Consider the following 14,762-nt stretch of genomic DNA (forward strand, 5'->3'; position numbering starts at 1 on the left):
ATAAAACAGATGCTGCCTTGGGCATTCCTGCTGACCTCAAACAACAATGCTCAGAATCCAGATATGATTCCCGTCATTCACAGCCTGACCGACAAAAGATTCAAACATCCTCTGAATATAGGCACACATGGAATTGAAATCTATTCTCTCATTCAGGCTTCTTCAGCCTAGCCACAAAGCTTAGTAGTGTCGCCTCAGATGAACGGTCTTTCAGCATAAAAGTGCAATTGTAGGATTTTTCTAAATTCTATTTTGAGATAGGATGGGAATCAGAGAAGATAGTGCTGGTGAGATGAATAAATGAAAATTTCTAAGGAAAGTGGTCAGATATTTCAGATGCAAAATATGCTCCATTTGTATCAAAAAGGAGGGGAAAAAAGAACATATTTCTCAAAACATCATGCTATGTTTTTCCCTCTCTCAGTCAGTGTGCATAATACTTGTTTCTGAATTCCTAGCAACCAGAGCAATGCCTGGCATGAAATAAATAATATTTCAGTGAATTAATGCAGCAGTGAATTGGAGCCCAGGGTGGTGATGGGATCCCGGCATTTGCTCTGTGCACTTTGTCTGGAATGTGGATTTGGAAAGCATATCTGTGATCAAAGTAAACAGATCATTTTCTCACAGGAGTCTTTTCTTACACCCTCCAGTTCAAACTGACCTACATATTCAAGCATGCTGTCTTTTTTTCTGTTCTTTGCAAATGAATCACTTTTAATGAATTAATCACTATTAATCACTCGCTGCCTTTTCCAGGTTGGGTAGGGTAAAGATGAATATTCCTTACTTACCCTAAAGGCATGGAGGTGGAGTGTTGGATGTACAAGTCAGAGTCTTTTTCATTAAATTGAATAAAAAGTATGACTGTTTGCCAGAATAGTCCAGGTTTTTGCTTTTTTTTTTTTGTATCATTATTTAATGACGCCCGCGCACAACCTGCTTTGTTCAATAAATTGAAAGATTCACTCTTTGCCAGGTAGTCCCTCTCAGTGTCACATCTGGACACCAGTAGGGGGCAGAAGAAGCCCATTTTCCCCCATCTTCAAGGATGCATAAAGCAAGTTTGCTTTAAACTGGGTTTTTGTGAGGCCCAGCCCTTTGGAGTTCCAGCATGGCTGAAGAGATAAGAACCTTCTATGACACTAGTCCAAAAACTGGGCTTTCAGGAGTTCTCAACATGTTAGTATTGGTGGCAACTTTTTCACCAGTAACCCAGTATAGACTTAAAACTCAGGTTATAGGAATGATTACTGTTATTAATTTTATAAATGTTCTCTTTATTACGTTACTTGTGTATTTATTCTTACTATGTGTTTGCTTATAACATTACATAAGATGCATATAAATAATATTCTCATCATAGCATAAATATTGAAAAGTGATTACCATAATTTAGAACCATGATAAAAAGTTATAATACATGGTACATTTGTTTAATTGTGGTCATGTGGGTATCTGAGAAAGTTCTATTAGGATTTGTCTCGTTTGATTGCACTTTAAGGCCTAAATAACCTCCAAGCAAATAATCTGTTTTAATACTTTTTCTAGGCTTAGTTTCTAGGGTTTAAAGTGTTTAGAGGTACCATTAGCAAAATATTGGTAAATTTAGTCTCATTGATTCTCATTTGAATACTTCAATCATTTTGGAGGTGAAGCATCAAAAATGAATAGAAAATAGAAATAAAGAATGAGAAAATAAAGGGATAAAAAGACAGGTTCCTTAAAAGGGAGCCCGATCTAGAAGCTGGAAAGGAGCTGCCATGTGAGCATTACCTGACAGGTAGAGATGGTTAGAAGTCCTACAAAGGGAGGAAAGATGGCAGGCCTCGGCACACCAGAAATGATTTAGGAGAGGGCTGTAGAGCAACTAAATATAATTTCATCACCACAATTCACTGATGACTGGATTTTCTAAACTCTTGGGCTCTTAGTCCTCAAATGAGAGTTCTTCTCTGATAAAGATCATTGATTTTAAAAACTGCATATCTAAAATCATGAAATTCTCAAGTTATACAATAGAAAAGCATTTCCTATAAAATACATGGTTCAGGTATGTCATTTTTCCTGAACTCTCCAACAGTGTTGCCTGATGTCAGCAAGCTCATGATCAACAAACCACATAACCAATGTCACCAAATATGCCAGTAGATCAAGAACAGCTGTGATTTATGCAGCTACAACTCAAGGAAAAGACTTAAATCAGAGGGATCATTTATGAAGAAAGGCTGCATCAGCTAACATGTATTTAGGATAGACTAGTAAGTCAGCTAATTCCTTAATTTCCACAGCTTTGCTCTCCAGTGTCTTATTCTACACATCCATAGGTCACAGATTGTTTCTCATAGGGTTGATTTTTCTCTTCCTTATAGACAGAATAGGAATCCTTTAGTAACAACCACATTGTCTGACTTAGTCAAGAGAAAGGAACTGCCATGTGAGCATTACCTGACAGGTACAGATGGTGAGAAGGCAGGTGGGAGAGGATGTGAGTTAAGGACAGGTGGGAAGGGAAATCCACTAGTGAAGCATTGTGAGGTAAACTTAGAGATAGTGAGACATTCTTACCCTTTGTTATTGGGAACCAGTTCTGTTCTTACCAGACACCTGATGACCGTCATCCCTCCTTGCTTTTCTCTCCTCCACCTGTCTTTCTCTCGAGATTCTGGTCTCATTCCCCAGTATCTTGTGCTGGGCAGTGCCTCCTGTTACACCCTCAGTAACAGCCCTTGTCAATGTCATGAACTCTGATCTATTTGCTGCTGGGGCCATATCCAATATATGGACATGGACATCTGTGGGACAATTTTCTTGCCTTTCTTCTCCCCCTTTAAAACAGATTTGACTCTATTCTGTAAGTCTGCCTGAGATCATGTTGCTGAATTCATCCTCCAACAAAACTGACAGCAGGATCGGTCTCATTTATGCTGAGGCAGCAACAAATTTATTGAGCTCAAAGTACAGAAGAAAGCTCCTGGCTACCAATTAACACGTTCATAGTGAATGTGGAGAAAAAGGAAGTTTGAACATGGACTGAGAGATTTCCTTGCCACTAGCCCAGGCCAGGAGGCCCAGCAGCTCAGAATAAGTCACTTCGGGGTCCATTCACAGCTAATATCTCTGAAATCATTTCTATACCTTGCAGAATCTCATTGTTCTTCTCTTTTCTCTTTCCTCACAGAGTAAATGCAGAGAAATTAATGCACACGAGTTATACTTTTATGAGTTCAGTTCCTTTTCTGCTGTTCTCACTTGGAAAGACATCTAAAGAACACTTAGATATGGGTATGTTACTATGCCAATGAATTCTATAAATATCCTTATGACCCTTTATCATTGAAGCACTTCTGGAAAGAAAAATCTGTATCCACAATAGCTCTTTATCACACATTTACTCTCATCGTCCTGCATTCTCATTCCTCTGATTTTTATTGTGTTGAAACTATTTCTGTAAATTTAATAATATTCCCACATGACAAGTTATATGGTACATTTCTAAACCCTACCATACTGAACTTTGAGCATGTCGTTGGCCACTTGGTGACTTTTTTCTCCATTTCTCTTTTATAGTTCCTCTTTTCTGCCACTCTTTTCTCAGAATGCAGATGTTTTATGTCTCATAGGTGTGAAGGAATCATGCCGTCTGCTCTTGATGCAAGTATAAAGAATATATAATATATGCTTTCAAATCTTTAGAAATATGGGAGGAAGAATTCATATACCTTTTATCATTATAACAAGTGATGAATTACAAGAAATACTTACACACCTGTTATTTCTCTCCTTGACATGACTCACCTGGAGTCTAGACCTTCTTGTATGCTGCTAACTGTAAGAAGTACTTGGTTCACCTGGAGTCTAGACTTTTTGTATGTTGCTAACTTTAAGAGGTATGTTGAGATACTGGCAAATTTGGGACGAATACTTTCAGTAGGATCGAGGAAGGCATTCACAGCGGATTTCAGGGAGAATATGAGATAAAGATAAAAGGGCACACTTGTGAAGGAGACAGATACAGTGATACTGATTCATGTGGAATGAAATTGAAACAGAGGTCAGACTGGCACATGTTAGCTAATCATGAGCCCATTCTTGAATCACTAAAGAACAATTTAGGCTGGTGCATCACTTTGTTTCCCTCCTCTTCTTCTCTTCTACTGATTTTATTTAAATTTGGTGCCTTCCAATATTCTATCCTAAGTTCCTTTCACCCTCAAAGTATCCATTATTGTTGGTAATTGGCAATTGCAGCTTCTCAAAATAACTTAAGTATCAGTGTTATTATGTCAACTCTTACAATATTTTCAGCACATATCCTGATTCTGCTCCAGATATATAGTATCAGCGAGTCATATCCAAATTTCAGTTGATGTAGAACATACTTTGAAAGATAATTCTTCAGATCAAAGATGATGTGATATATATTAACAATGGAATATTACTCAGCCATCAGAAAAGATGAATACTTAACATTTACATCAATATTGATGGAACTGAAGGGTATTATGCTGAGCAAAATAATTAAGCAGAGAATTATCATATGGTTTCACTCATATGTAGATTATAAAAAACAGCATAGAGGATAATAGAGCAAGGGAGGGAAAACTAAAAGGGAAGTCATCAGAGAGAGGAAAATTATGAGAGACTCTTAATTATAGGAAAGAAACAGAATTGCTGGAGGGAAGGTGGGGTGATGGGATAAATGGGTGATGGACATTAAGGATGGTACATGATGCTCTGAGCACTGGATGTTATACAAAATTATAAATTATTGAACACTACATCTGAAACTAATGATGTATTATATGTTGGCTAATTGAATTTAAATTAAAAAATAAAAAACAAATAGTGTGAAAAATGGTCCTGACCATTTTATTTTGGCTAACAACCTTTTTCTACTTTATTGTAATCCCTGGAAATGTCTTCACACATAGATCAAAACCTATTTGTTTTCCTTTTTTCTGAATATTGGCTTTTTTTTTAGGAGGGTAGTAGGCTAATGAATCATCTTTAAAGGATTATCACCCAAAAATTTCCTCAAAAATATTGATATGTATTCACTATGTATCATACACTAATCTGACAATCCAGGTTTTTAGCAGAATACAATAAATTACACCAATTTCCCGCCACTTTGTATTTTAAGAATGCTACGGTCATTAAGAGACTCATATTGCTAAAGTCACTGATATATGGAATACAGAGTCAAGAAATTAATGTCTACATATGAGGTCAATTGATTCTCAAAAACAATATCAAAGTTGTTCAACAGAGAAAGAATAGTCCTCTATACAAATATTGCTGAAACAACTGGGTATCATTATCCAAAAAAGAAAAAGAAAAACAACCATTTTCCTATGCAACAATTGACTTGAAATGGATTATAAATCTAAATGAAATATCTAAAATTATAAATGACTAGAAGAAAACAGAACATTTTTTGACCCATATGAGTCAAAGAGTTCCTAGTTATGTGCTGCAACTTTTGTCACAGTTTATGTGACTCCCATATCTATGACTATGACCCATTCCCACCATTTTTCCATGAACTATTGTTACTAGAGCTAGTTTCAGTTTGCTGGGTTCTTTAGTGTCTCTGATCATAAAAATTACCGACATCATCAAAATAAAATTTATATTTATAAAATATCAAATATATCCTATGAAATATTTCGATTAATTATCAAGCCAATAAAGAAGGTACTCAAATGATTCCATTTTACCAGGCAAGAATCAAAAGTTACACAACAGATAATTTTATACAGTTAGTGTGGACAAGCAAACAAGGATTTTTAATATCAAACTTTTTTTTTAACTGCTAAAATAGATTTGTTGAAATTCAAGTGAATATATCATTTATTGCAAGCCACGGTAATTATTCAGGATTCCAAGGATCAAAGAAAAAGACTTTCATTTCACATTCATTCGCATATATTACATCATATATACATTAATGTGTATATCCACACATACATGATATATACTTAATAGAAGACAAAGAAAAAAGACTAACCCTGGAAAGGTTGCAATTGTTCAAAGCAATACCTCCAAGTTCACTTTTTGCTGACATCAAATGTAGATAAGTTCCGATTTTACATTCTCATAGCATGTTAAGCCTTGAGAAGGAGATACTATAAAAGTATTTTCTTAAATAAAGAAATTAAGGTACAGTTTGGAGACAAGCTTATAAAAATTTATATTTCGTGTTATTAGAGACATTTTATGTAAGATGAAGTCATTATTTGTTTTAATTCACTATTAAGCGTTCATACAATAGACCTATATTCTGTACCTATTCCATACAGTAGAGTGTATCAGGGATACAAAAATATCTCACTTTAAAACTAACAATTTAATTAAAGAAAAAGGTGCTGATAAAAATAAGTTTAGTTAAGTAGCTTCATGCTACTAGGCAAGTGTTTACTGATTGCAGTGGGAGAGTTTTATATTTCAGCAGAATTTTAAATGTCCGTGCAAAAGCTCAGCAAATCACTATTCTCACCTCCCAGCTATACCCAAGAAAGTTCCATCTGGACTGAATCCTAAAATATATTCCTTTCTTTTCAGACTTATCTTATACTTCCTTAACAAATAGGTACAAAAAAAAAAAAAGAATTAAGTACAATGCAAGATGATAACATGTCTAGAATTGAGAATATCATTAGTATTCCAAAGACTTTAAGTGATTTATGCATTGGTATCTTTGGCATTTACTGTCCTTTTAAGTGTGTTGAGGATTCTTTATGCATTTCAATCATTCTAATTCCTCATTCAAATATTATGTGTGTGTGTGTATATATGTGAGGGTGCATGTGTTTGATTCAGAGATATGCAGCTTTTAGCATCAATCTCCATTTTAACAACATGTGCTGATGGGAGAGAAAAGCGACATCACTCGGTCTTGAAACTGTTTGGTCTTCACCCCATAAATGATGGGGTTTAGCATAGGGGGAACAACCACATAGAGATTGGCTACCAGGATGTGGATGTGGTGAGGGATGGTTTTACCCCCAAAACGATGGGCAAAAAATGAAAAGAATGCTGGGGCATAGAACATAAGGATGACACAGATGTGGGAAGCACATGTGTTGAGGGCCTTGAATCTGGCAGCCCAGGAAGGTATCTGAAACACTGTGCAAAGGATCATGATGTACGACATAATGATGAACACAATATCCAGTCCTGTAGACAGTAGGGCCACAGTCAGGCCATAGATGATGTTGACCTTGATACTGTCACATGCCAATCTGGCAATGCCCATGTGCTCACAGTAGGAGTGGGGAATGATGTTTCTCCCACAGTACCTAAGTCGGTAAACCAGGAAGATGAATGGAAGGCAGATGAAAAAGCTCCTGACCACAGCTGCTATGCCAATCTTCCCAGTGGCTGAGGAGGTTAAGATGGTGGTGTATCTCAGGGGGTGACAGATGGCCACATAGCGGTCAAATGCCATGGCCAGGAGAATAGCAGATTCTGTCGCAAAGATGAAATGTATGAAAAACATCTGAGATACACAGCTACCGAAGGATATATCCATGGACTGGAACCAGAAGATGGCCAGCATCTTGGGGGCCGTGGCTGTGGAGAGCAGCACATCTGCCGAGGCCAGCATGGAAAGGAAAAAATACATGGGCTCGTGGAGACTGCGCTCAGTCACAATCAGGAAGATCAAGAAGCTGTTGCCTATGACAGCCAACACGTACATCGAACAGATAGGGATGGAGATCCAGGGGTGAGAATCTTCCAGCCCTGGGATTCCAATCAGGACATACCACATATCCTGGGTATTGGTGTGGTTGTAAGAGAAAGGGGCCATCTCCTGCAGCATATTCAGAACCTAGTACCTTGAATAAAAACCACAGGGCAGACTGAGAATTGAAGAGCACCACTGGTTGATGTAGGATCAGAATTTCTTCTCCAATATGTTCTTCTCTGTGGAACGACAGTGAGGTGTATAAACCAGCTTAAAATTGCACTCTGACTCATTACATGGAAATATTAAAACATATCTTGAAAAAAATAGTTACCATTTGATAAGTGCTTAATATATGTCTAGTACTCCCAAAATTTAAACTCATTAAATCTTCACAATAGCCTGTTGAAAAGACTTGAACAATAATCCTTGACATAATATCATTCTTATTCCCACAGATGAAAAAAAAGAATCCCACAGACTTTCAGCTTCTTGACTTAGGTCCCATTAGAGCCAAAGAATGAAAATGTGAAAGTTCCGATCTTAACCACCATCGAATGTTGCCTATATAAAAACACGTCATCAAAATTTTCACTGATCCTACCCCTGAGTAACATAGATACATGTGGAATTGATTATACTGCTTATTGAAGAGGGAGGGAATTAGGTTTTACCAAAATAGATTTCAGACCATGTATACGAGGAGGCTCTCTTGTGCATTGATTGACCGTAGAAATGATGCTAAGGTCTATGCTGGGCATAGAGGAGCCACAGATGAATTAACTGATCCTTGTCTGCTAATCAACATGTTTCTTAAAATTATAGGCTGAACATTAAAAACCTAAAGTTTATGCAATATCGAGTTCAGTTAGATTCTTAAATGGATATGTCCTGCATGTGGTGAGGAAAAACATTCTTAACCTTTTGGGTCATTGATTGAAAATTGGACAACATATTTATTATTTCCAAATCCCCACACAGCAGCAAATACTAATGTTTTACATTATGAAGTAGGCATCCACTGTCCTTCACTAAAAGGGAGGGTGAGTACACTGAAGTTGGTACTTAATTCTTTAAGGTGTTACACTAAAAAGTTGAGATGCATAAGTCTCTGGATCTCCTTTGATTACATAAGCTAATGGTCTAAACATTTAACATACAAGTAAAATTAATTGTTGGAAACTTATTTTAAAAAGGATCGCAGGGTTTCAGAGTGCGAGAGAAAAGATACAGTATACTTGATCGGGACCTGAGCCAGAACCATGTATGTGAGTCATGTACAGCTATGGGAGGGGTTGTAGAGTGAGCGGGGCTTCATAAGGACATCAGAGATGGGGAGGGAGGAGTCTACATGAGTGATGAAAAGCACAGAAATGGAGGTAGAAGAGAAAATCAACCAATTTATAGATATTTTCCAGATCCTTTGGGACACCAGTGATCTGGTTTATTTTACTTGATTTCCTCTTGGCATAGCAGTATCACATGCAGCTCTCTAACTTACAGCTCCAGAGCTCACTGAAGAATTTCTTTACAATATTCATAATGGCCTAGTCTGACTGAATTGTGACTATATGCACAGAGGCAGTGTTGTGGCTACAGGGACAGAATGGGACCCACAGATTGGATGTACAGCTGAGTAAGTCATATTCTGACTACATTTCCAATAAAACTTACTTGATTTAAAGCTTGGTTTTCTTCTTTAAAATACTCAAAAATAAACATAAATGACAGATATGAACCAGTTCTGAAGTTAGTAACTTAGGATAATTGCTAAATAAATCACATACATTTTTATCCAGGCAACAGATGAAATTAGGGCACTTCCAAAATTACCATCACTAAGATCAAAAACATTGTTACTTTGAAGTAAGTTCAATGTTTTGGACTTTAGGCTTAGGATCCACTGGACAGACACTGAACTGCTTTAGAGTATACACACAGGCCAAGACTCACTTACTCACCCTAGGCACATGATATCAACTATAATATTCACCCCAAATCTGTCCTTTTTGATTTATAAGATGCAGGCAGATCAGCATGCTGAACTCAGTGGGCTTAGAAATGGAGTTTTATTTTTGCCCAATCACCAGGGTAGCACCTTTGTCACATAGGGAGTGGAGTCCAAATCTCTACACTTCAGCTTCTTCCTCTGTGTTTAGCCCAGCACCTGCTATATGGTGAATATCAAGGAAATCTATGGAAAAAATGCATGCAAGGATTGATGTGTACACACCTATACATGGTCTTTAACTACTAGACTTGTGTAACTCCTGAGCCTTACTCTTATTACTGGACCTGGAATAGAAATTCATTGCCCCTATGCCCAACATTCAGAGACACATAGTAAAGAAAAACAACCACTGTATAAATATATTCTTAAAGGAAAAAATATTTGTGCTCTTTGCAGATGACTCATTTCGTAAAAGAGTCCAAAGAGCCACTACAATCGCCCCTGCAGTCCAATCACAGCCACATACCGCACCTCAGGGGTCAGGGCTGAGAGAAATGTGGGATGATCAAGTTCTAGGAAGACTGAGTAGCTCCTTCGGTTTCCTAAGATTTTTCTTCCTTTCCTTCCCTTTTCTTTTTTTCCCTGATGTCTTTTTCTACATCTTTGCTGAGCAAAAGTCAGCTTACTTACCTATCTTTTCTAGGACCCTGGAGATATTTAATTCGTTGAGATGGAAAAAGTAAAAGGCAGATGATGTTCAAAGCAAAAATAGGATGGGGCACCTGGGGGTGGATCAATCCATTGAGTCTCTTACTCTTGATTTTCACTCAGGCCATGATCTCAGCATCATGGGATGGAGCACCATGTCAGGCTCAGCACTGTGTGCAGAATCTGGCTTGTCCTTCTCCCTCTGATCCTCTCCCTGCTTGTTCTCTCTCTCTCTCTTTCTCTCTCTCTCTCCTTTAAGTGGATACATAAAATCTTTTCAAAACACACAGACACAAAGAGGAAATGTATAGCTATTTATACCTCCTTTAGGGATCTCTCAGGCCCAAGATCTTCAGTCCCCAGAGGACTGAACTTTACTGATTCATGGAAGGAGAGGGTCCAGACCTGGCTTAGGGGAGAAGCGCCCCCACATTCTCTCCACAGGCCACATGTGCAGGTTTCCCTCTGCCCAGTACTCTAACACACCCAGATCAGCACACACTTGCCGTTAAACATCCAGGTCTCCATTGAGAGGCAGAAACTCCTGCTAGTGTAGTCATGTCTTGTTCCCTTGGAGGCATCAGCAAATGCTGAGGGTCAATGCCACATATGAAAGCATTGTTTGTTTCTTAAAGGGTCTCTAAAACCTTGATATTGTCATTTATTTACCTCAAAAATTTAAGACTCCTTGGCCTTCTCTCTCTTCCATTGGTCATATGGTAGAATTAGCATCAGATGGATCCAGAAACGCCATTAGCCCCTATAGATATTTTTATTTGGATATTTATGTTCTCTGCATGAGGTTTTCTTCTTCTGTTTCTGTTTCTTTTTCAACTTTCTCATTCCTAGTAACCATTCTCTAAATGCATTGGGATTGTCTGGGTTTTCTGCAAAGGTTATAACTATAATCTTAGTTTCAGCTTTGCTTTATTGTTTGGTTTTGCTCTTTTTTTTTCTTCTATTTTTTTTTTTTTTTTACTTTTCAGAGAATCCTTTTGTACATTTTGTCTTTTCTCCACATATCACTGGCCTTTACATAATGATTTCTCTCCTGTTTATTATTCTTTTTCAATTCCTGTTACAATATTTTCACCAATCTGTTTTGAGACTGTGCAAAGTAATCTGTGAAACAGACTGTAATCCCTCCCTTCTCAATGGATGCCTGCCTCTACTATCATCCATAAGGGTGCTGATGTCTCCTCCTCTTGAAACTGGGCTGATAGGTGTTTTGACCAAATAATACTGCAGAAATGACGGTGATGTTCTCAGATATTGAGCCAAAGTAGTAGGTCTGGCAACTTCGGCCTTGTTTCTAATTCAATGCCAGCCACCCATGTTAGGAATAGGACCACACAAGAATAAGAAGAAGCTCTCCTTGGGGAGAGTATGACTAAGTGGATGAGACCTTCAGAAAAGGCACCAAATATGACAATGAACTCTGTGGACCTTTCAAATCAACTGAGTTCCCAGCCAGATGCTGCCTACTGAGTGACCAGTGAGGTCTCAGTGAGACCATTTCCTCTTTGAAATAGAACCATACAGACAAGCCCTACTTGGATTGTTGACCCACAGAATTTTTAGAAATGTTATATCACTGTTGTTTGAAGCACAAAGGTTTTGGGTGGTTTGTTACATAGCAGATAACAATAAAAAGACAGTAAATATATTTTTGAAATGATTGTGCATCTTTCTCTTCTGACTTCAGAGTTTAAATAATATGATACATTTCTTATCTATTTCTATTCTTTCCATTCCTGTTTTATTTCCCATATCTGAGGAATACAAATTATTCCCAAGAAAGATAGATTGGAGAGATACATTGAAGTTTCTCTAGAACCCATGTGTGTGTTATTGTGTGTGTGCATTTTCAGGGAGGTGAGACAGAATCTCTATCAGCAGAAACATTTTTATTATAATTATATGTTTTCTGTAGGAACTCTTCAATTGAAATATCTCATGGTTTCCCTGGAATGCCCAACACATGCACATATAGAAGGGTGAGGGAATGATAGAAGACTAAGAGGGTTTACTAGAGTGTCCCCTCTCTTTATATATATATATATATATATATATATATATATATATATATATATAAGAGAGAGAGAGAGAGAGAGAGAGAAGGAGTGCACAAGGAGGGGTGGAATAGAGAGGGAGGGAAAGAAAGAGAATCTCAAGCTGACCATCTGCTGAGTGCAGAGACCGACTCAGGGTTCCATCTCAGGACACGGAGAGCAGAGTTCAGCTGACACATCAAGATTGAGAGCTTAATTGACAGCACCAACCATGTGCTCCTAACACCCATTTTGTCATGGTGTTTCATGACACAAAAGCAACAGCTTCTCAAGTTTGCTTTCAAGTTTCTTTTCCTGCTCTTTCAACTCTTCCTTTAATTCCCCACTTGAGGAATGTCTCCTTTAAAGGCCCTCAGACCTATTCTCACTATTTTACACCATGGAATGGACTCTTTTTTGGCATTTGTGATGGTGGATGTGGTGTTTTCAATGTTTCAGTAACAGTAAAATACTGCTGCTCAACCTGTTTCCCTGAACAGTCTATTACAGTCTTACCTGTAGTTCTGGAGCTGACTCTCAAAGTTTGAGATTTTGTATGTCCCTAGACATGGAAATATGGATAGTTATGTCTAGTCTTCTTGTTGTACTTTATAGGTTGAGGGAGAGAAAGAAATCTGTAGACATATTGAGATGGAAGTGACTACCATTATCATCAGGAGTCCAGTACCTTCCCTCAACCTTTTGAAGGGATTTTATGATATCTTCTAGATTCCTGCATTCTTGTGGAAATTAGCAGGACCATTCTGTTTTCCACTCCTTTGGTATTGGCTTTTGGTTTACTCACTTATTCATTTTCAGCTCCAAGCTACTGCTGTGTCCTTTTCATTCCCATTTTATGTTACAATATGATGATTGCATGTCTGATTTGTCTCTTTGTTAAGCAATTGAGGAAGTATTGATGCATTATTACTCACCAAAGTTGACAGTTTACATATGGGATCGCGCTGTCTACAATCCTGTGTCTGATGAGAACATGTTTTCTCCCTGGTGTCCAAAAGTAGAGAGTTCCTATAAAATCTTTCCTGAGCCAAAATGAAATGAAACAAAGTAAAGACGCTATTAACAACAACAACAACAACAACAAAAGCATGAAGGATTTTGAGCATTTCCAGACCCCCAAAATACCTTCTGTTAGGTTTTCTGATACTTCAGGATATATCTTGCTGACAGATGCACAAAATCACTCAGGATAGAGCATAGGTGATCACAGACACAGTATCAATACTGTGGGGTTTTGATACTGTGATGTTGAGTGTGTTTCATGGGGAAGGAAGTGGGGCTGCTCTCACTGCTCCTGTGATGGCTGAATGCAATATTACTCAGCCATTAGAAATGACAAATACCCACCATTTGCTTCAACGTGGATGGAACTGGAGGGTATTATGCTGAGTAGAATAAGTCAATCGGAGAAGGACAAACATTATATGGTCTCATTCATTTGGGGAATATAAATAATAGTGAAAGGGAATAGAAGGGAAGGGAGAAGAAATAGGTAGGAAATATCAGAAAGGGAGACAGAACATAAAGACTCCTAACTCTGGGAAACGAACTAGGGGTAGTGGAAGGGGAGGAGGGCGGGGGATGGGGGTGAATGGGTGACGGGCACTGAAGGGGGCACTTGACGGGATGAGCACTGGGTGTTATTCTGTATGTTAGCAAATTGAACACCAATAAAAAATAAATTTATTATTTTTAAAAAAAAGCAAAACACACACTAAAAGCTAGTTTTGATTTTCATCTTTTTTGTAAAGTTAAAATATTCTTGAGATTTCTTTCAAGTACCAAAAATAGGACTAATGTAGGTCTTTCATGACAGCTAACTGCCATAAGGTGAACTTTCTAAAACTAGAGGTTACCTATAGATAATGTCATATGCCTACCATCAGAGTATCCTACAGAACACCTTCACTACCCTAAAATTCCCTGTTCCCCACCTATTCATGTATCTCTCCCTCTTCCTGGACCCCTGGCTACACTGATTTGTATTCTATTACTATAGTTTTGCCCTTTCTAGGAGGTCGGGTCCTTGAAATCATATAAATATTCAGCCTTGTCAGACAGCTTCTTTCACTTAAAAATATGCATTTAAGTTTCTTCCATGTCTTTCCATAGATTGATAGCTCTCTCTCTCTTTCTCTCTCTCTCTCTCTCTATCTCTCTTTGAATCAAAGGGAATGTTACATTTTACAGAGATACCAGTTTGTTTATCCATTCATCTTAAATGCTTCCAATTTGGGGCAATTGCAAAGAAATCTGAAATAAAGATTCAGGTGCATGTCTTTGTGTGGACATAAGACTTCATATCATTGGATAAAATGCCTGGGAATGAATGAACCTA

The 14,762-nt window shown here is 37.7% G+C and overlaps 1 protein-coding gene across 1 annotated transcript; it reads right to left on the reverse strand.

Moving 5' to 3' along the window:
• Nucleotides 1-6,856: 6,856 nt before the first annotated feature.
• On the reverse strand, nt 6,857-7,828 carry OR52Z1B (olfactory receptor family 52 subfamily Z member 1B). Its single transcript, NM_001388826.1, has one exon. The coding sequence runs from the start codon at nt 7,826-7,828 to the stop codon at nt 6,857-6,859; it is 972 nt and encodes a 323-aa protein (NP_001375755.1).
• Nucleotides 7,829-14,762: the final 6,934 nt, after the last annotated feature.

Source organism: Canis lupus, chromosome 21, assembly GCF_011100685.1.
Source record: "Canis lupus familiaris isolate Mischka breed German Shepherd chromosome 21, alternate assembly UU_Cfam_GSD_1.0, whole genome shotgun sequence".
Classification (NCBI taxonomy): Eukaryota; Metazoa; Chordata; class Mammalia; order Carnivora; family Canidae; genus Canis; species Canis lupus.